We start from the raw sequence: 23,463 nt of genomic DNA on the forward strand, positions 1-23,463 counted from the left end.
CTCATATCTGATCTGAATAGCAGTGAGTTGGCTGGAAGTATGGCCTCCTATCAGTAAATAAGGTTAGTTCTACCCAAAACTATCAGATCAGCATGAAAGCACCAAGCAAAGTTGTTGAACACCATGCACAGTTTCAGGGTCACGTGTTGGCAATTCCTGCTTTATGCAAACACACGAAGTCATTTGAATGTATGATTTACTTGTAATGAAAAGATGACAGATTCCAGATGGTCAGCATATGGACTGTTTAATTTTGCAGAGAGATGGAAATTCAGAGAAGCAGTGCATCTTTTCCCCATTCTGGATCACTTTCCCATTCCAGCTGTCACAATGTAAGCCTAGTCATCTGAAGATATTGGTTGCTTCTTCATCTCCTGATTCTCCAAGAATGATTTCTGGGTCTTAGCCTAGTAGAGATTTGGTAATACATTTCTCCAACTCAAAGCCCAAAGAGTATATACATCCATGCATACCTACACCTGTTGTACACTTCTGTTGCTGAATAACTAACTCAATTACCAGAGATTGTTTTTCTTTTCTTTTCTTTTCATAGTTCTAAGGAAGCTAGATCATCAGTAATAAATTTGGAGAAGAAGTCATTTCTGACCAGCAAAGTCTTAGGAATTATCTTTCACCTGCACATTATAAGTAATAAATTGGGCCTGAAGAAGCCTGGAATGTCTATTTCTTAATGAAGATTAATCATTTTGGTATATGTATAGATACAATATATAATGCTGTAGCCATTATAATCTAATTTTTATGCTGATGAAAGATACATCAGTCCCAGAAACAAAATGGTTTCTCTATTGTAATATATCATATATTCATTCTGCACAGAGTAGATTTAGCTCTTTATAAGCAACCATTTATTTTGGCAATTAATAGTGCACTATATGAGGTAATGCCTTTCTTCAAACGTCAAGGCAAGCAATGTAAAGTTTTATTTGCATTGAGAAATTGAATCAAAGCTTAGAGGAAAGTCACAGAATGTTTTTACAAGTTTTCTGTCTTGGATGTTTGCCTCTATGAATAGATATCTTCAAAATAAATTGTCTACAATTAGTAGCCTACAGTTTTATTATGCCTTTGATGTTCTACTTTATGGTTAGGTCTGGAATTTGAAAGGAAGGTAAAAGTTTTTTCAGCCTAAAACTGCCCCACCCAACAACACATTTCTTTTGAATACACCATTGTTACTTAAAGATTTAAATTATTTTTTAAAGAGAAATTGATTCTACATATGTAGCCCACAAGAGTTTGTAAAATCCATTGAATTCACTAATAAGTTAGCAATCAGATTAAAAAATAATACAGTATGTACTGACAGACTCTTATTAACAGCTCTGAAATAAAGAGTGCATTTTCTTTCACTATGTCATTTAGTTCTCATTCTCAAAATAAAACTGCTTTCTGTGGGATATAAGGTTTCAATACTGCTTCAAGACAGACCTACTAGCAACGATGGTGTGGTCAGGAGTATGTTTGGTTTAGCAGTTAGGGGAATTTAGATTTAAATCCAGTTGGTTTTTAATTCAGCTGAATCACCAGAACTTGATGAAATGCCGTAAGACCATCTAAAAGAAAGCAGATATTTCACAATGGAAGAGCTGACGTCACCCTTACAGCTGCCAAATCATCAACAACTTGGCTTTTTTTTAAGAAAAAAGAAAGCCAACATTACAAAAATGTGGTAAAACAATTTTGTTTCTGACTTCCAACAAATGCAAATCAGATTTTGATTTATGCAACTTTTCAGTTACTTACATATTTTATTTGAGATTTCTTAACCTATTTATTACGGAGAAAATGATACTGTTTGAACATAATTTTAGCTTTCTGGTTTTAATTTTCTTAATTTCCTACCATAGTCGTAACAGAAAATGTGACTGTTTCAGACAGAAACCTGGAAGACTGTAAGTCTCTCATACCAATGTCCTGCCTTTACGGAATTGCAAACTCTCTAGTAAATTACCATGTGATTGAGGTTGTTTTTTTTTTTTTTTTTTTTAAATAGAATGAACTGGATGATGAAGGAGAAACAAAAATGATGGTTTTTAGCAAGGAGTGAAAAGACCAACTGCTCCAAACAGACAAGGTCCAACTCATATGCAGAGCTCAGCAGACTGGTTTAGCACAGCAAAACCCAACAAAAGGGTGCAGCCCACAGAGTTTTCCCTGAGGCTCTGGCACCAGGAACAGCCAGCTGGCACTAGGAGGACTGGCTCTAGCTCCTCACTTTCCATTGCACAGCTCTCCTCACCCCACCTTCCTCTGGCAATCCATCAGGACCTTCAATGAACCAGCTGGTTCAACCCAAGTGAAGAGGAAAACAACATTTCCCACTCAAGGTATATGCAGGTTCAATCAGTCAGTGGAGGCACTTGACTAGTACTAGAACAGACGCAAAACAAGCATCACCATGATGTGGCTGTGAATGGGGAAGAGCTCAAGTGAAGAATTTCTCCAACAGAAACCTGCTGGATCACTTTTTCCCCATATTATGAAATAGAAACCTCAAGGTTGATAGCTCTGAAGCTAAACAAGAACCAGTCTCATCTTTTCCAGGCAATTTATTTCTCTCCTTTCCTTTGTGCCAAAATGAGTGTTAGGTTAACTATCCAAAATGTATCCCAAGAAAAAAAAGCAGCAATTAAAGTTTGAATCAACATCTGATATTCTTCATAGCTTGGCTATATGAGTAATATTGGTAACTCAAAAGAGAGGGCAACTTGATTTGATCTAGTGTCTACGTTCTGTGGCCATTCCTTCTGTCTGTCACTAACCACACAACCCGATCTGCTCCTAGTCATACAGTTACAAGGTACATTCATTCAGATGGCTGCTTTAGTGGAAATTTGCTCCTTTTCCACCCCACCCATGCCTCAGGTTGAAGGCTGGTCCAGCAGAAGACTCACCCTGTTGCCATGTGATTTCCAGATTCCCCTTGGGGGAAGAAGAAAGAAAAGGAGAAAAAGAAAGACAGGCTGGTCATTTTGTCAATAAAACACCACACACTGGCCTCGCTACGAAGTCCTCAAAAACCCCATCCCCTATCAATACTACTTTCTGGGGATTTCGCTCCCAGTTTTTCACTCTGTTAAAACATCACAATTTTTGTGATCTGTAAACCAAATCAGTTCAGAGAGAACTGATTATTTTTAACCTGACCATTCCATTGCGCTCCCACAGGTAAGACATAGCCTGAGAGAAAATGCGCAGTCAAGAATAGGAACTTCTTTTCAACAATGATAAAGACAAATGAGAAATTACAGTTTAAAACACTGCAGTATGTTTTAGAACACTCCAAAGTTCTACATTTGAATTAAGAAGGTAACAACGTGAAACATAAGGCCGGCCAGCATTGCTTTGTAAAATGAAACTGCAGATGAAATAGTTCACAGTGTTTTGCTTCTTATATTGCTTAGTATTAATAGGAGTGGAGTACAGTACTTTGATGCAATACCATAGGGCTATCATATTTGCCTCTAGATACAAGTTCCAGAACAGACAAGTAGTTGCTGATCAGAAGATTCACTAACCTGTTGCAGTAGCAATGGCTGATGCCCAGGTGCTAGGTAACAGTGCCCAGCCTAAGAACTTAAGAAGCTGTATGATCTTACCCCCCAAGTAGAAAACTCACAGGTCAAAGTTAGTTCTAATAGACCACAGCAGCAAAGACTTAGTTACCTCTGTAATCAAATTAGTATATTCAGCCTTAAATTTAATATTGTTGAAAACCCTGTTGTAACCATTAATACTAATTTGTCTCCTATGCAAATTCTTCCCTGAAAAAAAGTCTGTCATTAAAAATTTGAATAGAGCAAAATTCAGTTTTCCTATTTCTGTCAAAAAATCTGTGAATTACATGGGACATACCATGTAATGGGATTCACTCAATCAAAAATATATACTATCAGTTTATTTAGAGATGAAAACAGATGCACTCATTAAACAACATATATATACTGTATGCACATATTGTATGCAAAAACACTCAAGAATTCAACGAACACACAATGAGCACCCGTAGAACAGTAACTTAATTCCCTGTGTGTGCATAACTACAGTGATCAGAATTCTCTTGCTTATCCTCCACCTCCTGTAAGTTTTCTTTGATTATGTCTAATAGTATCTTGAATTTAGTTCCCTATTTACCCTTTTAAAGTACCCTACAAGCCCAAAGGTTTAGCTAAACTTAATCTTCTAGTCATTTTTTTTTCTACTTCTACTATTATTACTAAAATAAATGAATAAATGTTAGCAAGATATAAATACTTCTTTTAATGCAAGAACCAGGATCATGATTTAGGTGAAGTGATTTGAAGTGGACTTGAGCAAGGGCAAACACTACTGTCATAATAATTACACAGGAGGCAAGAAAGAAGAAAAAACAACCTGCATATATTTTAGCACTGCAGGAAAAAGAATACTTCAATCACCAAAAAGTTAGGACAAGAAAATACTAAACAGTTAAGGAAAGAACAAGACTTAATAATGACACGCATTTTATCACCTCAATGATAAGAAGACTGTGCATGGACATTTTAAAATGTTTTTTTAAAACAAGAAGAGTCATACTGCCAAAGCTATGAAAGAGCTACACATTCCAATCTTCGTATCTCCTTAATTTACCCCTAATACAAATGCCAGTAACATTATCATAGATCTTGATTCTAAACTTGTCATTCGACAATAAATAAAAACTCAGAAAGAATAAATTGGCTGAGTTAATTACATATTGTTGCTTCTAGTAACACAGACTTATACACCACAGCAAAATTTCACTATACTAGTGAAAAATAAAACCACAGATACTGTGATTGGTCCTACAAAATACAGAACTATTTCAGCTTCCAGTTAAGAAACTAACTACATTCTAGCAGTTCAAGTACAAGGAAGGATTCTTGTCCCCAGCAGTAGACTATTAATTAATTTAACTTCTGTTGCAATAGAAATGGTATGTTAATAAAAAGAATGGTGATTTGAAAAAAAGTACAGTCTTATGTATGTTCTATCATGTATAATAGGGAAATATCCTGTCAAACCTTTCAGTAACACAACTACTTACAAGCAAATCTTTTAGGAAGGTATTGTAAAATCAGAATTAGGAAGAATGTAATATATTCGAATTTAGAGGTCACTGCCTGTTCTTGACCAAAAGTTTTATTAAGAGAGAAAGTGAAATGGGTGGCACAAAGCAGCTTGCTGAGGTTAAAGACCTTGCCTCAGAAGAGACAGGGAAAACATACATCAGGCATGTCCAATCTGCATCTCACCCCCTGCACCACACTACAGAGATGAAGAATACACAGCCATGCTTTCCATTTTAATAAAAAAGTTTGAGAACAGCTTTAAAGACTGAAACAAAACAAAACAAAACATCAACTTATGTTTGCAAAACTGCTTTCAGTTGATATAAATACATTATCTGCAAATTTTCAAATGGAATGCATAGAACTGCAGTTAGATATTCAACTCAAAAATCTGATTTTCTCTTTACCAAAGTTTCATAAGACTTCTATTACCAGAGAAAAATATCTTTGCTTCATAATCACACTTTACTCACATTTGTCGAAAATGAAGTACAGGAAGAGTAAAATTTCATCAACAATCTCTGATGAACACCTTGAGAGCTAAATAAGAATTGTAACTGCTGCCATCGAACCAGAGTGATTCACTTGTTTCACAAAAACAAGGCCAAATATCCCACTGGTCTTACGTTTATTATTGCTCTCTTTTTTAATATTTTAAGAAAAATACTAAAAATTAATTTCTTATATTACTTATATATTAATAACACTGTATATTTTATGAGAGCTGCTCTGAAATTACTTCCTCCTATGTTAATATGTTGGCCCATGACGTCACAGGCAGATGTTGATACGGCAGTAGAGGTTGAACCTTCCCAGAATACTCCATTATGTTTTGTTGCCATGTGATGGACGGCAGCAGAAGGGCAGTCTAACAAAAAGGTTTCTAACATGGAAGCACATATGAAGCAAAGGTTTGTACTGAATTCCTCCATGCACAAAAATGGCATCCGCTGATATTCATCAATGCTTGCTGAATGTTTATGGAGACTCAACAGTGGATGTGAGCAACACTGAGTCGTGAGCACTGGTGCAGATTTTTATGGTGCAGCATGCAGGCTCCTGTTCATCGCTGATGAAAATGCATAGCTAATAGTGGTAACTACATTGAAATACAGTGTTTTGCAGGTGAGAATTTGCTCTATCAAACAGCTTTATTGTGCTCTTCATATAAGTTCTGTTTTCCATGGAAATAAAGAGGAGGCATTACTTTCAGAGCAAGTCATATATATGCAGGCAAAGACAATTCCTCTTTACTCAGTGAGGCCCAGGCAAGTCAAAAGATAGGACATCCACACCATACAGAGTGCATAAGGACTTGCAGGTGAAGATTTGCATTTTGTTTCTCATTACTCCACTTTTTAAATGGCACATTAAAATATTATGGATTTACGGGTACATACCCCTCCCTCCATTCATGATAGTTGAAAGTCACATCTCAGTCAGAATGAAGTACATTTTACTAAGCCTTCTGCACAACTGCCTTGTTCTCTGCACACATTTCACACAACAAATACACACGTAAAGATACGCCTGATGTTGTGTAAAGAATCAACACAGTATGGCTTCATGGAAACAATCTGTGGGAGTATTTCCTGAGCTTAGGCTTCTGAAAACTTCCTCTTCTCATTCCCTTTATATTTAAACCAGGAAGCTGGCTATTTAAACACCTCCGCTGTGCTCAATAACAGCAGCTCCCACATGGAAATGATGGTCTCTGAAGTATACCTCAAAACACATCGTGGCATAGCATTTTACAGGAATGCTACAACTGACTGAGGACTCTTTGAAGGGAAATTGGAGTAACTACGCCTTAATTTCATCAGTATGTAGGAATTATCTACAGGCAGTATTGTATAGCCAACATTAGATGTGCACAATGTTTCTCCATCTCAGAAAAGCATCACAGAACCAGATGTGCATTGCAGGCCACCTTGCCACTTTCCTTCCTGTTAACACAGCAAAACTTGTATCTCTCATGCAAGTAACAGATCACAGGTCCCACTGGACTACTATTCCTATGGCTGGATTTATTTCTTCACTTAATGAAATACAGAAATGCTATAAAAACCCTGGGAAGGACTTGTTCCAATGTTCTGTTTGAAAAAATCTCTGCTTGAAAAGTCTGTAGTCCTTAGTAAACCAATAGTGTTAAATCATAAAACAGACAGTGTCCAAAGAGCTATGGAACTGGCAAAGCTAAGTTCCAATTTATGCAACCATAGCATTAAATATTCAACTCATGTGATCATGGAACAAAAGCAATCACAAAACTTGGAACTTCTAAGCTTCTCATGAACTTGGGTTTTCCATTTGCAAGGTCAATGATACGATCACATTAAATGTGATCAACACATCAAGCTATGTCTGGCTGAGCATTTCAATGGGAACTACCTGCCAGTCTGCAGCACTGAAGACAGGATTTGTTGGTTTGTTTTGGCTGTCTGCCTTGCTGTGCACCTCAGGCACATGGCTGCTCCTGAACAACTCCATGTCACAAAGTACTGCATTCATTACTCAGCAGTGTTTCAGAGCTCTGCAAAACGGGAAGTGTGCATTGGTCATGGTTCAGTAAGGATTTACCTCAGGTCTGATGTTTCTGTATTTTAAAACTAAATGCTTTATTGAAAAGCAAATGGCAAACTACATTGTATTGTTTCACCTAGAAGGAAATACTTTACTTAAGGAAGACCAGGAATAGTGTGAAGATAATCTTTATGTTTTATGAGTCTATACCAGTGGCATACTCACATGGGTAATCATCCACAAACATGGGATCTATATTATGAAGCAGTTCCACTCTGGGAGAAGGTCTTCCTTCACTAGAAGAGAAAGAAAATATTAACTTCCACCCACAGATCATTAGGATTCTGCATATTTTATTTCAGTTCTCTTCATCATCCTAATACAGAATTAACTCATACTGTTAAAACTAATGTGAATGTTCTCTTCCAGCCCAGTAACAGTAGCTTTTGCTCCATCTATCTTCCTCGACTTCAATGGCACATACTGGCTTTATTGTCAAGATTAAAAAGTATAAAACTAGCCTTACCAAAGAAGGATTTTCACTATTACCAACTTTAAAAATCAAGTTTAGCAGCATAAACTGGTAACCTAGACTTGCTCTGTTCCCTGTGTACCTGAACAGGAATCATCACCCTAGAGTGCTGAAAGCATTTTGGTTGTCTGCTTCAACAAAAACCACCAGAGGCATTGGCTAAGCCTTAAAAAAATTCAACCTCTTTCTTTTGTAGAGAGATCACAAATATTATTTAGGTCCTCTGAACCTTCCCCTGCAATAAACAAACAAACAAATAATCTGTCTTTCTCCAGCTCTTGGCTCCATAGTATGAAATTCTAAGTTGTCAAGAAACTCTCTGAATTAAAGAAAACCCAGTCCTGAAAGAAACTCAATAAATGAAATTCACTCCTTATAAAGGGCAACATGGCATAGAAATTAATAATTATGAAGAACCTTGTCTACATCATTATAAAACATTATCGTATTATCTGACTGAGAATATAAACAAGTTTTTAGAAACTTCCAAATAACTAAAACTGTTCTCCTTTATTGTAAGTCTCAAAATAGTGAGTGTAGGCCACTAAAGTTTGACATTAAAAATAAAAACGGGGGTAATAAATTTAGTGGAAATCTAGTAGAAGCAAAAAATGGCTGTTACTTTAACATATATTTCTGTGAGAAGTACTTTATAATTGAATAATATTTACACAACTTAAACCTTTCAATATCAAGTAATTATAATCAATATTGTTCCAATTCAGTCCTAAAATCCATTCTGGATTTTAGAATGCTGGATGCTACACATTTTGAGTAAAAAAAAAAAACAAACAACAAATAAACAAGAGGACTAGATGAAAGACTAAGTTATTCAGATAATACAACAACCTTGCAATTAATACAGAGGAAGTACAATAATTAATCTATAGGCTGTTGGTCACATACTGAGTGACCTGGAAGTCATTACTAAGTGTCTGTCTATACATAACAAAATTTGATCTTAGATTTAAGAGAACTTTATTGCCTCTGGATGCTCCATTTACAGCTGTTGTCAATTGTGCCTTTTCCCAGAAGTTGTTAACAACTGTGAGCCAATTAGTGCAAGTTAAATTAAGATGTGAATTTAGAGTTTGTAAGTGATTTTATAGAAGCTGCTTGGGAGATATTGTCGTTTTCATATGTGAATCTTTAGTATTCTTTCAAAAATGGAGGTTTATAACCACTATAACAGGACATCAGGAAGGAGTAAATAACATCCTTGTGAAAATAAGTGCAGAACTCGAACTCACAGCAGACTTCCCTTTCCCTTTGGCTAAACTCATCTCTTTCCAATTTGCAGAGGTCTTCCCTCCAGATGCTCTGCATTAGAAATATACACAGCTAAATAAGAAAGCTGTAAGATTCTCTATGATATTTTTCTTTTGTAATTTAGCAAGTTTCATTGTAACCACATCTTCAAATTCTCTTCTTTCAGAATATTTATTTTTAGAGTATAGTCTAATACTTTGCTTCCTCGCCCTAAAAATAAGGAAGATTTCCCTCTGTCTGGAAGTTATTCTGCCATGTCAACTAAGAATTTAATTAAGTAGTTAAAAGACATTTTTTCCAAAAATAAAAAAATAGTCTAAGAACATCTGGTTTGAAACATATTCAAACTTCAAAGTTAGCAGAAGAATTAGCAAATTTATACTAAGAATATCAGTCTATCTTCTCCTTTTTAAAAACATATAGAGGATGTATTGCTCTCTAGTGAGTTTTAACAAATATCAACATGTGATCATTCACTTTAATTGCCATAAAATAGGCAGAAGGTGTCCTTTGAAGAAAATCAAGATTTTTCAGAGTAAATATGTTTATCTTTCATGAAAACATCCTGCATATCACTCAGCAAAAGTATTTGCATTATCTTGCACTTCTCTGGGTCATATCTGTGTACACTTTTCTGACATAATTTTATTCCACTTGTTTTGGAAATAAACGTTACTCTCAGCTTTCAACTGCTCTGTTTGTATTTGTATTATTTATACCACAGATAGCTGTGAATTAGCTTTTTCCAAACACTTCCTCAAGTTAATGTCACTATTTAATATGAAATAATTTAAGTTGATCTTGCTTCCTATTTCACCCAATCAAATCCGATCTATCTAACGTCACAAAAATAGAAAACTGCAACATGCCAGGCAAAAGTGTCAGAATAAAACCTGAAAAACTGCTAAGAAGCTTTGGAGAAACGGTAGTCATTCTAACCATATTTCATTTAGAATCTCTTAGTGCCTACCGTAATGCTGCATGTACTTTACTACAGTCCTACAATCAGCACTATAGTTCTCCCCCTTTTTTTTTTTTTTTTTTTTTTTTTTGTTAATGTAAAACAAAATCCTTCTGAGCATAGACATATTAGATATTCAGTATTGAAACACAAAATATATCAAAACAATGCATCAACCAGGACAGACTTCTACATGACTATTTTGCCTCACGTCTCTGTTTCAATAAATTAGAAAGCATGTGGAAAACAGATGTTTCTTAGAAATGCAACTGTCTTTTGAGAAACATGCTGTACAGTTCAGATTACTTGATTAGTTGTATTTTAGCACTGCTTTCCATTAAATGTTTTTGTTATGTTTTTGTTTTGTTATTATTAATGGTTTTGTTATCAATTAATATTTTTGTAAAACAGTAAACGATATTTCTACAGGATTTTAGATATAATTTCTAGTATGTACATGTACATTTTAAAAGTTCCAGCTACAGTGCAGTATTACTTAACACTGTTAAGTAGTTTACTTGTTAAGGTACAAGATAAGTGGAATCTGCCGTGATTTATGCAGAATGTCTATGGCCTGTGTTAATGACACCCAGTTTAGAATGTGAACAAGATCCCAACATGCAGGTCAATTTGACAGGATGTAGTTATCTGGAAATAAAGAACAGTAAAGACTTCTAATGCCTTAACAGAGGCAGAACAGGAAAAATAGCACCAGTAAGGCTACAAAAAGGCATAACAAAAAACAGTGCATGGTCACCAGTCTAAGAAGAACACAGATGTGTCCCTTGAACTCTGCACCTCCACAGCTGGGCAAAAAGCCTCAGAACTGGACTGTATCAGAACACCTGCACTGGTGCCTGGGAGGTGGGGCAGACTTCTTAAGATACCCACCTTTTGGCAACTGTGTGTCAGACTGACTGTGTGGGTGAAACCTGTTTTACTTCAGTTTCTGTTTAAACAAAACTACATTTTACTGCCATTAGATATCCCATTGGTACAGTGCTGCAATGCTATTTCCTACAGTAGATGATTTGGAAAGAGCAAATAAGGTTTGAACTCAAAGGCTCTGTCCAACAGCTTCTAAGTAGCGTAAAAATTTTAATTTAAGAAAATAAGTTTGAACAAGGAGAATGAAAATATTATATTTCTACTTTCACTCATTGTATGAAGGGAACTGTAACTTGGAACTCAACTATAACTTGGTAAAAAGCAATGCAAAAAAAGAATATATATGTCCACAAGAACCATGTGCTTATGAACTTTAGTTTTTCATGTCCCATTTGTTCCCAATCATTAACTTTTCTTCTGGTTCTTCAATCAAAATTCAGCAGAGGAAGTGTAAAATGAACAGCTGTGGACACATGTGGTTTTCAGCTCTATTTACCACAAGAATTTAATATTAATCAATGTCATATTAATACAATTCCTAATTTGGACAACCGATCATCCAAAAATAATTTGTTTTAGGATTTCAGAATTTATATTTATTCACTATATTTTTATATCATTATCTAAGTAAATATGCCATATATTGCTGAATAATTGTTTTCATAATTGTATTTACTCTTAAGTATCATATTAAGAAAATGCCCTTTAAAAAACTATCAATTAACCGTAGACAAAGATCAAACAGCTTTGGGAATGGATCTAATACTGTTGTGACTTGTGAGATTATCTGTGTTGTTTCATGCAACCCCTTGAAAGGATGCTAAATAAATATTCCAAATTTAAAAACTTTTCCCCTTTGATTACGCATTAAATAGTAGACTTAGGTACAAAGTTCAACAAAAGAATCCTCAAAGAAAACAAAAGCTCACAGAAGCATATGCAGCTACTTGCATCAAGCAAGAAAAAAATACAGATGTAAAATGGTGATAGGTTATTAATTTTCCATTTTTCAAATGAGGCAGAATCTTAGCAAATTTCACTCATTAAGAGCTACCTCATCCTAGAAAAGCAACAAATTTGAACTTTCCATCAGATGTCATCAAAAGGGCATTATTCCTGCATTGTTTACCATCCAACTGTCAAGCGACCTTTTGAGTTATGATCATGAAATTTAATATACTCATTTCTCCTGATTATATGGGAAAATCATGTGAAATTGACATTTATGCTGCAAGTCAGACAGACAGCAGCCTGGCAATTCACAAAAAGAATAATTTTTTCTCTCCTCTGGACAAAGGCCCTCCATCTGTCACAACTGCAAGCATATGATGTCAACTATTCCTTGGCAGTGGTAGTAAACATAACGTTCAGTAAGAGACGAGATTGAAGTGATACAGGGGATGCACAGTTCTACCTGTTATTCCTCACATAATTTTAATACTGAAGTAAACTGATCTAAGAAGATCAGACCATAACAGGGAATGCTTGTTTGAAAGGGAATCCAGAGTAGATAGGAATCCTGCTGCTGTTGGAAGAAAGGTCAGCCCATGATTCATCAGTACCCCGGGATCTTACTGATGCTGTTTTTCTCACATTAATGTCAGCAGGTGAAACATTTAGCTGTGTCTGGCTCAACAAAAGTTTCAATTTCTTGAGGAATTTAATGGCCCCATGTCCTCAGGTACACACATGCTTGTCTTCTTCCACTTGGAAGAGAGCTATGTACCTCTGCACAAGACCACGAGCTCTCTGAAAAATCCATTTGGGATAGAACACTACCATGGAGTCCACACCAGTGGAAATAACCCACTGTTTCACAGGTATTATGGTGGCATAATCAGCCCAAAAAGATGGAAGTCAGAAGGCATCAAATCTGAAATACACAGCAGGTGTCATAGGACAGTCCAGGCAGGATTAGCAATGTGCTCCACGTTCTTCAAAGTGCTATGGGGCCTAACATTACTGTGTTGCAAGAGAAAGGCTGTCTTTCTCTGACATAACTCAGGAAGTTTGAGCGTTTACCTTAGTCAGTATAGCGGGCTAGTGGTCAGCACTGATGGTTTGTCCAGATTTCTGGAGATTCAGAAGGATGACTTTTCCTATCCCAAAAGCCAGTGCACATCACCTTGCCTGCTGAAGGCTCAGACTTGAACTTTTTCCTTGATGATTTCCTTGATGGAATTCACATGTCGCCACTCCATGAACTGCTGCTCTAGCTAGTTGTGGTGACAGCATGTCTTGTCACCACAGCATGCAACCCAGGAAAAATGTCACCTTCATCCTTGTATTGGTTGATAATTATGACAAACTTGCATATGATGTTCCTTCTGTTCCTGCGAGTGCATTTGTAAGACCTATCTGGTGCCAATTTTGAGATATTCCAATGTTTCCACCACCATTTCCAATGCACTGAAGCCAATATTCATCTCCATATACAGCTCACTGGTTGCAATCTGCTGATTCATATGGATGAGCTGATTGAGACACTCTTCATTTTGTGCTGTGACAGCTGTGAACAGCTGTCCAGAACATGGTTTGTCATTCGTCTCAGTGTTACCACTGCTGAAACACACCACCCACCACCTCACTGCTCACTTCCACTGTCTGAATGTCAGTGGGTGCCATTTTTTCTGCATGAAGTAATTCAGTGACACACCTTCGATTCATATACATTTTCATGTCAGATGGCATTTTTCCAGGATGTTCTGGAAACATCTGTCATCTGTCACACAGCAGCGAAATCCGCCGAAATAGGCTCCAGTGAGGCCATTCTCCCCAGCTACATTGTAAAGCACATTTTTTATGTCCAACCTGTCCAGATTGGCCCAAGGGCTACTGCATGAACTCTCTCTTGTTTAATTTGTTCAAAGGCTGCTGTTGCTCAGGACCTCACGTGACAGTTTTCTTCCAGGTCACTTGATAGAGAGGATTTATAATCAGATTGTAATCCAGAATATGCATTTTCCAGAAACCCACAACACCTAAGAAAGCTTGTGTTTCCTATTTGCTAGTTGGTGGAGACATTGCAGCTATTATATTGATCACATCTATGGGGATCTGACAATGTCCATCTTCCCATTTTAGTCCTAAAGACCAGATCTCCTGTACAGGTCCCTTGACCTTACTTTGCTTTTTGGCAAAACTGGCTTTCAGAAGGGCTGAGAGTGTAGTCTCTAAAAAACTTCCTCTGCTGTGTTGTCCCACACAATGATGTTATCAATGTACTACAAGTGTTCAGATCTTCCCCCTATTCCAGTGCAGTCTGGATCAGCCCATGGAAAATGGCAGGTTCTAAGAGCACTTTCCAAGTGAAAGCAAACTGGAGTGTAGCTGACCCTCTGTTGCTGAAACAACTGAGAAAAACACACTGGTGATATCAACTGTGGCATACTACTTTGCTGTCTTTGATTCCAGTTTGTACTGAAATTCTAGTATGTCTGGCACAGCAGCACTCAACAGTGGTATGACTTCATTCAGGCCAAGATAGTCCACTGTTCACCTCCACACTCCATTGGACTTCCAAACTAGCCATATGAGACTATCATTATATACTCTTACTGGAAACTGGAGCAGCCACTTACCTAAAGACCTGCCTTTAACATACCTGTGCCTCTAGGGTCAAAGTACATTTTCCATCCCATTTCCTCACATCCTCTCCATAGTCATGCAAGTAAGAACACAGGGAGGGCACATGGCGTGTTCCCACTATGTCCCCTCTTAAGCAGAAGAGCACTTACTCCTAATAGTTGAGGTGTTGGTCTATATGGGTGGGGGAGAAAACTCTTTTTCTCTCATTAAGCTGCTGAATCAGTTTCTCCATAGCAGAGGTTCGGGCCCATAAGGAAGAAGAGACTTTCTTCATATTAATGGAGTTGGCCAGCAAATTTATCCACCATTTTTCCCTCTCAATCTTTCCAATTCAATACTGCCAGAGAGTTAACACACACTACTGTAACATGGATCATATGCCCTTGACTTCATTTGGATCTTTGGATAACTAATCATAGCCCAGGTCAAGATAAATTGTCTTGAGGATGGCTAATTCCCACAAGTACTAGATGCATCTTCTCCATGGTGATTCACCTGCAGGGATTACATACATCTTCCTTGAAGAGAAACTTTTCCTTCACACACAACAAGGGTTGCCTTCAGAGGGTGAGGGGTTGCCCTCTCTTTTCCAATTGCTTTGTCAACACACCTTTCCCTAAAGAGGGATCCCAGATGCTTGACTCCTCTGGTTGATTTTCTGGTTCAAAAGCAGGGCCTGACATAAGGCTGGATCAAATCCAGAGGCATTTTCTTCTTCTTGAGGGTGCTGAATAGTGTTGACTACTGCTTGATAGGCACAGGATATAATCCAGCATAGTGAAGAGAACTGTAATCTCTGGCATTATCAGAATCAGGGCATACCTTTTTAAAATGTATTAGATTTTTAGTGTTTCACACATGTTCAGGGATGATATCTGAAACCATCAGAGGCAATTGTGACAGACACCTGACTATATCCTCCCACACACTCTGCCACCCGTAAGAATCTTGCCTCAGGGCAGATCTTTGGCTGATATTTTTAGGTAATAATTTAACCTTAGACAAAATTGAATACATAGCAATAAGATCTTCCCAGCTTGAATATGTCAAGAATGTTCAGAATTAAAAAAAAATGTTTTAAGTCATTCTGCAGTGAAGAGTGTACTTGTTAACAGTTTCCACAGTTAGATTCCTGAAATGCAAAAATGATGGCAGTTCTGAGTACAAATACCAGATTAAGTTTATGGTTCATGTAATTTGTATATACTATATACAAATCGGCAAAAAGATTAACAAACTTAAGCCAGACCCCAGGGACAATAAACAATTAGAAAAGAATTAAGAAAAACAACCTTGAAAGCAAATAAAGAAATATTATGAATAAATAAATCGACACTGTGACCAGCAGCTATCAATCTAATATAATAGTTATAAAAAATTCATGTGTTATCTCAACCTTTTGAGCCCCATGTTGGGTGCCAAAAGGACTTTTGTGGTTTAACCCAGCAGACAACTCAGCCATCCAATCACCCCCACCCTTCTTTAGAGGGACAGGGAGAGAATATGAAAAAGGTAAAGCTTGTGGGTTGAGATAAATACAGTTTAATAGGAAAGAAAAAGAAGGGAAAGAAACGTTTCAGATAAAAATGTACAAACAAGTGATGCACAGCGCAATTGCTTACCAGCTCCTAACTGATGCTCAGCTAGTCACCAAGAAGTGGCAGCACCCAAAGTCAACACCATCATTTTTATTACTCAGTTTATGGAATGAAATAGCCTTCTGGTTAGTTTAAATCAGTTTCCTGGTCCCCTCCCTGCTCCTTATGTGTCTCCAACCTCCTCTCTGGCAAGGCAGTGTGAGAAGCTGAGAATTCACTTGTTACACAACAACTCAAACACTGTTGTGTTATCAACAGTGTTCTTTTCCTAAACTCAAAATACAGTATCATACTAATCACTGTGAAGAAAATAATCTGTTTTTTAGCCAAAACCAGGACAGGGCTCTAGAGTCCATTTCAGTAGGATAGAAGAGAACATTATAATACAAGAATAGCTTTGAAAGATGAAGGACTAACTGAATCTAAGTTTTAGCTGAAAATACCACTAGAGACATCACTAGAGTTCCTTTTGATAGTTTGTTCCAGTGATTAATCACCTTTATCAGTTAATGCCTTTTCCATTTATTCTTTTACATTCAACTTATTCTGCTGAGCCCAGTGCACCAGTAACAAGCACATATTCAGATGTACCCAGTGCCTCAAGTCCAATATCCAATATTTGTGATACCATTTTTATTATGATACTCTTGAGGAAAAATGTATGGGACTTCACTCATTTTTCTTTTAATGCACAGAAGACTTCATTATCTGAAGTAATGGTGTCTAGGATGTCCCATTTAATACACACAGCATGAGAAGTACACAGAATCGGTGAGAGACCAGTAAAATTTATTAGGTATTCACGGTCTCAGTGCCAATCCAGCTGGAGCTAAGCTGCCTTCTCTACAGTCATGTAAGCACTGCACTTGCGTAAATTAGATTCAACATCACAAACTCAGGAACTAAGTCAGGTTTATCATTGCATCCAACCTCGCAGGCTTTCTGAGACACTGCACAGTGTAATAGAGACTCATCCAAATTCACGTTCAATTAGTTTAATGTATGATTAGATTTCCCACATGTCCAATTCCAGAAGCATACTGCAGAGATGTCCAGCTTGGCTCTGTAGAGGCAGAGCTGGGTCCATGTAATTTACTAACTTGTACTCCACATTGTACAAATCCACTTCTGTAAGACAGAAAGTTCTTAAAAAGCATACTATGTTTGTGCAGCATTGTGCATGCACTGATAAATTCAGCACACCTAAGTTAACACATTACAAAGGCCTCACATCTGAGCAAAAGGATTAACCTGCAACTTTGATAACTTTCTCATGAGCGAGCACCTGTACCTTCCTTTCAACTAGGGAAACAAGTAACATTTTTAATTGGATTCAGCTCTGTTCTCAAGGTTGGATAAATTCTTCCCATACCAGAATTCTGACTCAGTGATTTGACATGCAGGTTACCTGATGGTTTTCCAAACATCAAAGCCATCCAAAGGCTTTGTGCCATTGGTATGTCCTCCAGCAAGGTGCACCAGTGTTGGCAGCCAGTCAGAGATATGGATAAGTTCATGACTTTCTACCCCTTTTTGCTTCAGTAAAGGACTTGCAACGAAGCCTACTCCTCTAACTCCTCCTTCCCAGAGGGTCCATTTTCTTCCTCTAAGTGGCCAGTTATTTCCACCTGCCATAGTCTGTCCTCCATTATCTGAAAAAAAGTAATTAAACAGAATCAGTTGTAAGAAAGGAACAGAACAATCCTCCCTACAATAGCTATCCATCCATTTGAAATATATATATATATATATATATATATATATATATATATATTACAATCTAGGCATGACATGGAAGTTCATAGAATGTACTGAATATATTCAGAGCATATTAAAAGCTAAATTAATTATTGCAGAAGTCTTAGAAATTACTACAATATAAAGTTCTTACTGGGCACAAATAATACCATATTGCAAGGTGATGATTTAGAAAGTAATGTTTAAATACATCCTCTGACATTAGACAGCTAAAGTTTCTGGGGTCGAGGACTTAATTTTAATTCCAGTTATATTCAAGGCCACAGGAAGAGCTGCTATCAAAAACATCACTAGTACTTAGACTACACTATCATTCCATTTTCCAAAGGAGTTGTATTTTAAATAGAAAACTGTTATTCCAGTGACAGGACACCATACTCCTCATTCACAAATATTTTCTTCAGTTTTTTGTCAGCTGCCAAAGTGACTGATTTGTTATATCAAACAAAACAAATGGCTTCTCAGTCAAAAGCAAAAAGCTTGAATTGAAACTACTTGAAGTAGATGTACAGCTTGGAAATATGCTCAATCAATTCTGGTTGGTAAGACTATGCAAAATGGTTACAGAAAAAGCTGAACTTTTGATTACAGTAACACAGAAATACCTGCACGAATCAAGGATAGCTCATGCAACTTTTTAACCAGTTTTCTACATTAAGAAAAAAGACTTGGGTTTCTAAAATTGGCAGGATTAATGATTTGAGGTGACTGTATTTACTATTTTATATTTTTTCTTGCTTATACCTGTTTTAATGATTTCAGAACAGTAACTGATGATAATCTTTTTAAGCATGACTTTTCTGTATTTTAGTATGCTTAAAATTACTTTCAAAGCAGTCATTGGACTAATCTTCATTAAAGATTGTCAAGTTTCTGTTTTAAGTACTTCCCAAGTAAAATACTGAAATTTGAGGTAAGAAACAGGAAATTAATGTTCAATCCACTACAGAAGGACTCTACTGTAACTGCCAAATGATCTCCCTTCAGTTTCACTAATTAAGGAGCGGTGTAAAACACTACTACGAATATTTTTCTACTGAAAGACTTTTTTTGTTCTACTAAGGTATAATCTAGTATAGGACTTTCAAAGATGGAAGCCTTAACTAAACACTTGAAAAAAACATGATCTGAAAAGTACAAAGTGTTCTGTGGACCAATTAGCTTCCAGGAAGTCTGCAGTGGTTAAAAAAAAGTAATAAAATCAAGAGCTTCACCATTTTCAGTACAAAAATACAGGCAATCAAATACTAGTTACCAATATTTCTCACACAAAGATCTTGAGTATGGAGACCTAAGAATTCACACAGTTGTTGGAGAAAAAAAATAAAAAGACTTTGGTTCTACAGTTCCTCCTGAATACAGTGTGAACAGGAATTCTGTCAGGAATAATGATGGGACAGAGTTCTCAGTAGCTTTGGAGAATTATAGTATAGATGAGATGCCTTTTACTGTTAGTTAAGATTTGATTTTACAATTTGTCCTCACTATGTTTTTTCTTCATATGACAAGCTACTTACTTTCTGTATCAGTTTAAACACTGCTATTCAAGACTCCAGAAACTAACATATCAGCGAACAGCAAGGAATTAGAGAAGTAGAGTGAGCTTTAGAAGGATGAAGTGTATGTTTCCTGGATTACAGCCAGATCTTTACTATATATATATATTTTTTTTTTTTCTGAGACTTTACTATCTGTAGTTTAGTTAATACACTCAACACTGTTCCAGATTCATTATGCAATAAACTCCCTGAGACAAGGCCTCTATCCAACATAAACCTACAAGTAAGGACTTGTGTGCAATGCCATATGTAGTATATGATTAAAAGAAATGGAAGGAGGGAAACAATATTTTCTTGTTTTGCTAACTTACCTGATATGTAAACGAAAAAACCCAACATACGGAACAAGTTTCATCCCACTGATTCTCAGATTGCTAATTTGCAATTTCCTTCTCTCTAAGGAATGTATATGCAAGGGTTGCTTTCTGCTTCAGTTCTTTACTGAACAACCAGTAAAGTATGGAAAATCATGGCTTCTGTTCTGATTCTTGAAATTTTCATTCTAGTGAATCAGAACAGAGTTGATGATGCCAGAATAAACTGGCAGTTTATACTTTTTAAAAAGTTATACCCACATATTTGTGAATGACTTGAAGTATTATCTGCGACTTCAACTATCAATAATAAATTAATGAGGAGAAAGTTTCGTAACATTAAAAGATCATATAATGGTGCCTATCTTGATCAAATATTAAGGAATAAACAAGAACTCATTGACTGTATGAGAGGCAGACTTGGGAGAAAGAAAGGCATGGAAAACCACTAGAGAACTGTAACTGATTTCTTGGGGGGTCTATTGTATGTCTAGACAACAGGACATAAAGCAGACATTTCCTGTGTACGCATGCACCTTTGCCCTAAGATCATAGCTGTGGATGTTATTGATATTTCATCTATAGATGCTAAAAATTTGCATGGATTCAGAAAGCCAATGAAGAAGTTCAAAGTTAAAATACCATTTACAGTTCTTAGGTGAAAAACAGCTACTCTCTCTCTCAGGAATTTCTTCAGCTACATCTGCTGAACACTTGAAAATTTTCACAAAATTTTCAGTGAGAAGGCACCAGTGATGAGTTCTAACATCATTTCCCAATCACATGCTGCCAGATACTGCTATAGTGAGAGGATACATATTCAGAGGGATCCTCTGTCTACGGGAGTACAGCCATTCTCAAATTCTCCCAAACAAGCTAAGTCTTCATGCTATTTCTCAATAAAACTTCACATTATTTTAGCAAAGTGTCTTGAATGTGGAATGCACTCCATGGCACATATGGAAAATTCCAGTAGCTTAAAACACATACTTAACATCCACTTAGGTAAGAGATAAATAGGATCATGGTTTCTTCATGTTCTATGCCAACTTCATACCCAATCCTGAACCCACTTCAAAACAATACTTCCTCAATGATTTACCACCCATTTGTGCAACTGTTTCTCTGACTCACACTAATACATTATATCTCAGTAGACAGACTCCAGAGCAAAGCTTTTATAATCAAGGTACCTACAGCTAGAGGCTCTGATTAATAACGCTTCTTACAAAAGCTTCAGCCTTGCTACTTCAGCTGAAAGCAGAAGCCCCGCCACTTCAAGAATGATACTTCAATTGTCTATGCTGAAGACAAACATCAAGTATGATTTTCATTAAAAATAATGGCAAAATAGTCTGGAAAAGGAAGTAAGCATTTTTTTCTTACCGGTAAGAATAATTTTTGCAATTACTTCTGTAAAATTCAGGCTTCAATAATACCCACAACATATCGTGTGCATTAGAAAAATTATAAAACCAACCAGCTTTTGTTCATAAAGAAAGGATGAAAGTGAAGAGAGTAAGTCTGTAATTAGAAATGATGGTATTTGGCATAAATATAACCCAGCTAATTTATTCAGCATTGTCTGTTTTCTCAAATGGAAGAATTATGCATTTGTAATGAGCTTTGTTGTTGCCTTGGTTTGCTCTGATTGATATTTAGCTATCTCTGTCCTCCCTCAGTATTCTTATCAAACCCATCATTTTGTGCTATTTTAAGACAAGAGCACCTGAAATGTTCTTTATCATTCTGACAGGATTTTCTTCTGTAAGACGATATTTGAGGCATATGTAAGGTACACAGCAAAATAAGGACTGAATAAACAAAGAGGCAGAGAAACAGAAGTGTCCCAGTAACTCTGAAAGTTTAGTTTGAGCAAAGTAGTGTACATTTGAATTAGCTTCATTTTTGTTGACTATAGAGAAATCAGTATAACACAGCAATAACAAAAAAAACAATTACATGCTTGCACTGACTTGGGAAGAGAAGTTATTCTTGCTATGTAAGAAAGTAAAAATTCTAAAAGGAAAATTGAACATACTGACAGTTCTAAGCACTGTGGAGAGATCCTGTAACTGTTAGATTTGAGCAAAGTGAGTAGCAACAGGTAGAATTGTCTTTAAAGGGCAGTAAATGCTCCTGAGAATCAGGAATTGGACAAAAATCTGCAGGTATAAAAGATAGATTCATTTCTGATATTATCATCCCCTGCCTATTTATATCTTCTGTGAGTATCATAATTGTGTTGTAATTTTCTGTTGGCCCTCAGTAATCAAAATATAAGAATCCTCTTCTAAAAGAATTGCCACACTGAGCAACTTCAATGGAACTGATGCTAACAAAATAAGTAGATCTAAAATCCCTAAACCAATATAATGCTTCCAATCTGTAAACAGCAATGCATTTCATTTCATGTTTTCCATATGAATGTATTTGTGGGAAACACATCCTTGATAAAATCCCAAATGAAATATTCTTTCCTTTAATGTACTGGAGAAATTTTGCCATACGTTTTGATGATAACTTCTGCCAGTAAACCAAAAAACATATGTATACATAGTTCTCCTAACCCTAACAACTATTTGAGTATGCCTTCAAGAGCAAAATCATTTCACATAAGACAATTTTTACATTCTCTCAGTCACTGTTCTGTTTATATTCAATCACTTTCTCCCCCTTTTAAAGTCAGTACAACACTGTCCACACTGAAACACTTCAGTGGTCTGAACTAAAACAACAAAAATAGCACTTTCCTACCACAATATTCTGGATGAAATTCAGATAATAAAAACTGTATTCCGAAAAATATTCATGTAACAGGATGTTTGTCTTTCAAAATATTGTGGGGTTTGGTAAAGGTAATTAAATTTTTAATTTTAAACTTTCAACTTAAGCACAACAAAGCTTGTGCATCTTTTCTGTACTTTTAAAAATGAAGGAAGATGTTTTTTTCCTCACAAACATCTGTTTTTGTAATTAATATTCACTATCATACAAATGAGAAAGAATTCAGTTTGCTATATCTGTAATCTGTAAACTGTCAAAGATGTTTTACAGGAGTTCTTAAAGGAATCAATAAACAAAACTAAACAGATATGCCATTCTGTGTCTCCCAAACTCTTCCCTGAGGAGTTGCCAGCTGCCTAACAGTCTGATGAGTGCACTGCATCTATGCAGTGGCATGAGACACATGCAAGTAGTAAACAGTTTAATGAATAGAGCTTCTTTGAAGAACAGTTTGATAATAAAGAACAGGAATGAAGCAATTCTGAGAGCAACAACTAATGAAGCGTGTATCAATTCCAACCTGACAAACTTCAGTTTGACAAACTTTTTAACTGAATAACATTGCAACAGAAGCAGCAGCCTACTTCATA

The 23,463-nt window shown here is 36.3% G+C and overlaps 1 protein-coding gene across 1 annotated transcript in view; it reads right to left on the bottom strand.

Annotated features, from left to right (window-relative positions):
- ARSB (arylsulfatase B) overlaps positions 1-23,463 on the bottom strand; it is a gene marked incomplete at both ends in the record, with an annotated part of 63,062 nt that overhangs the window by 12,872 nt on the left and 26,727 nt on the right. Inside the window, 2 exons of the mRNA XM_079548152.1 lie at positions 7,845-7,915; positions 17,864-18,107. Of these exons, the coding sequence (XP_079404278.1) occupies positions 7,845-7,915; positions 17,864-18,107 (315 nt within the window). The remainder of the gene's footprint in view (positions 1-7,844; positions 7,916-17,863; positions 18,108-23,463) is intronic.

The sequence above is a fragment of the Tetrao urogallus genome, assembly GCF_951394365.1.
Source record: "Tetrao urogallus genome assembly, chromosome: Z".
Taxonomy (NCBI): domain Eukaryota; kingdom Metazoa; phylum Chordata; class Aves; order Galliformes; family Phasianidae; genus Tetrao; species Tetrao urogallus.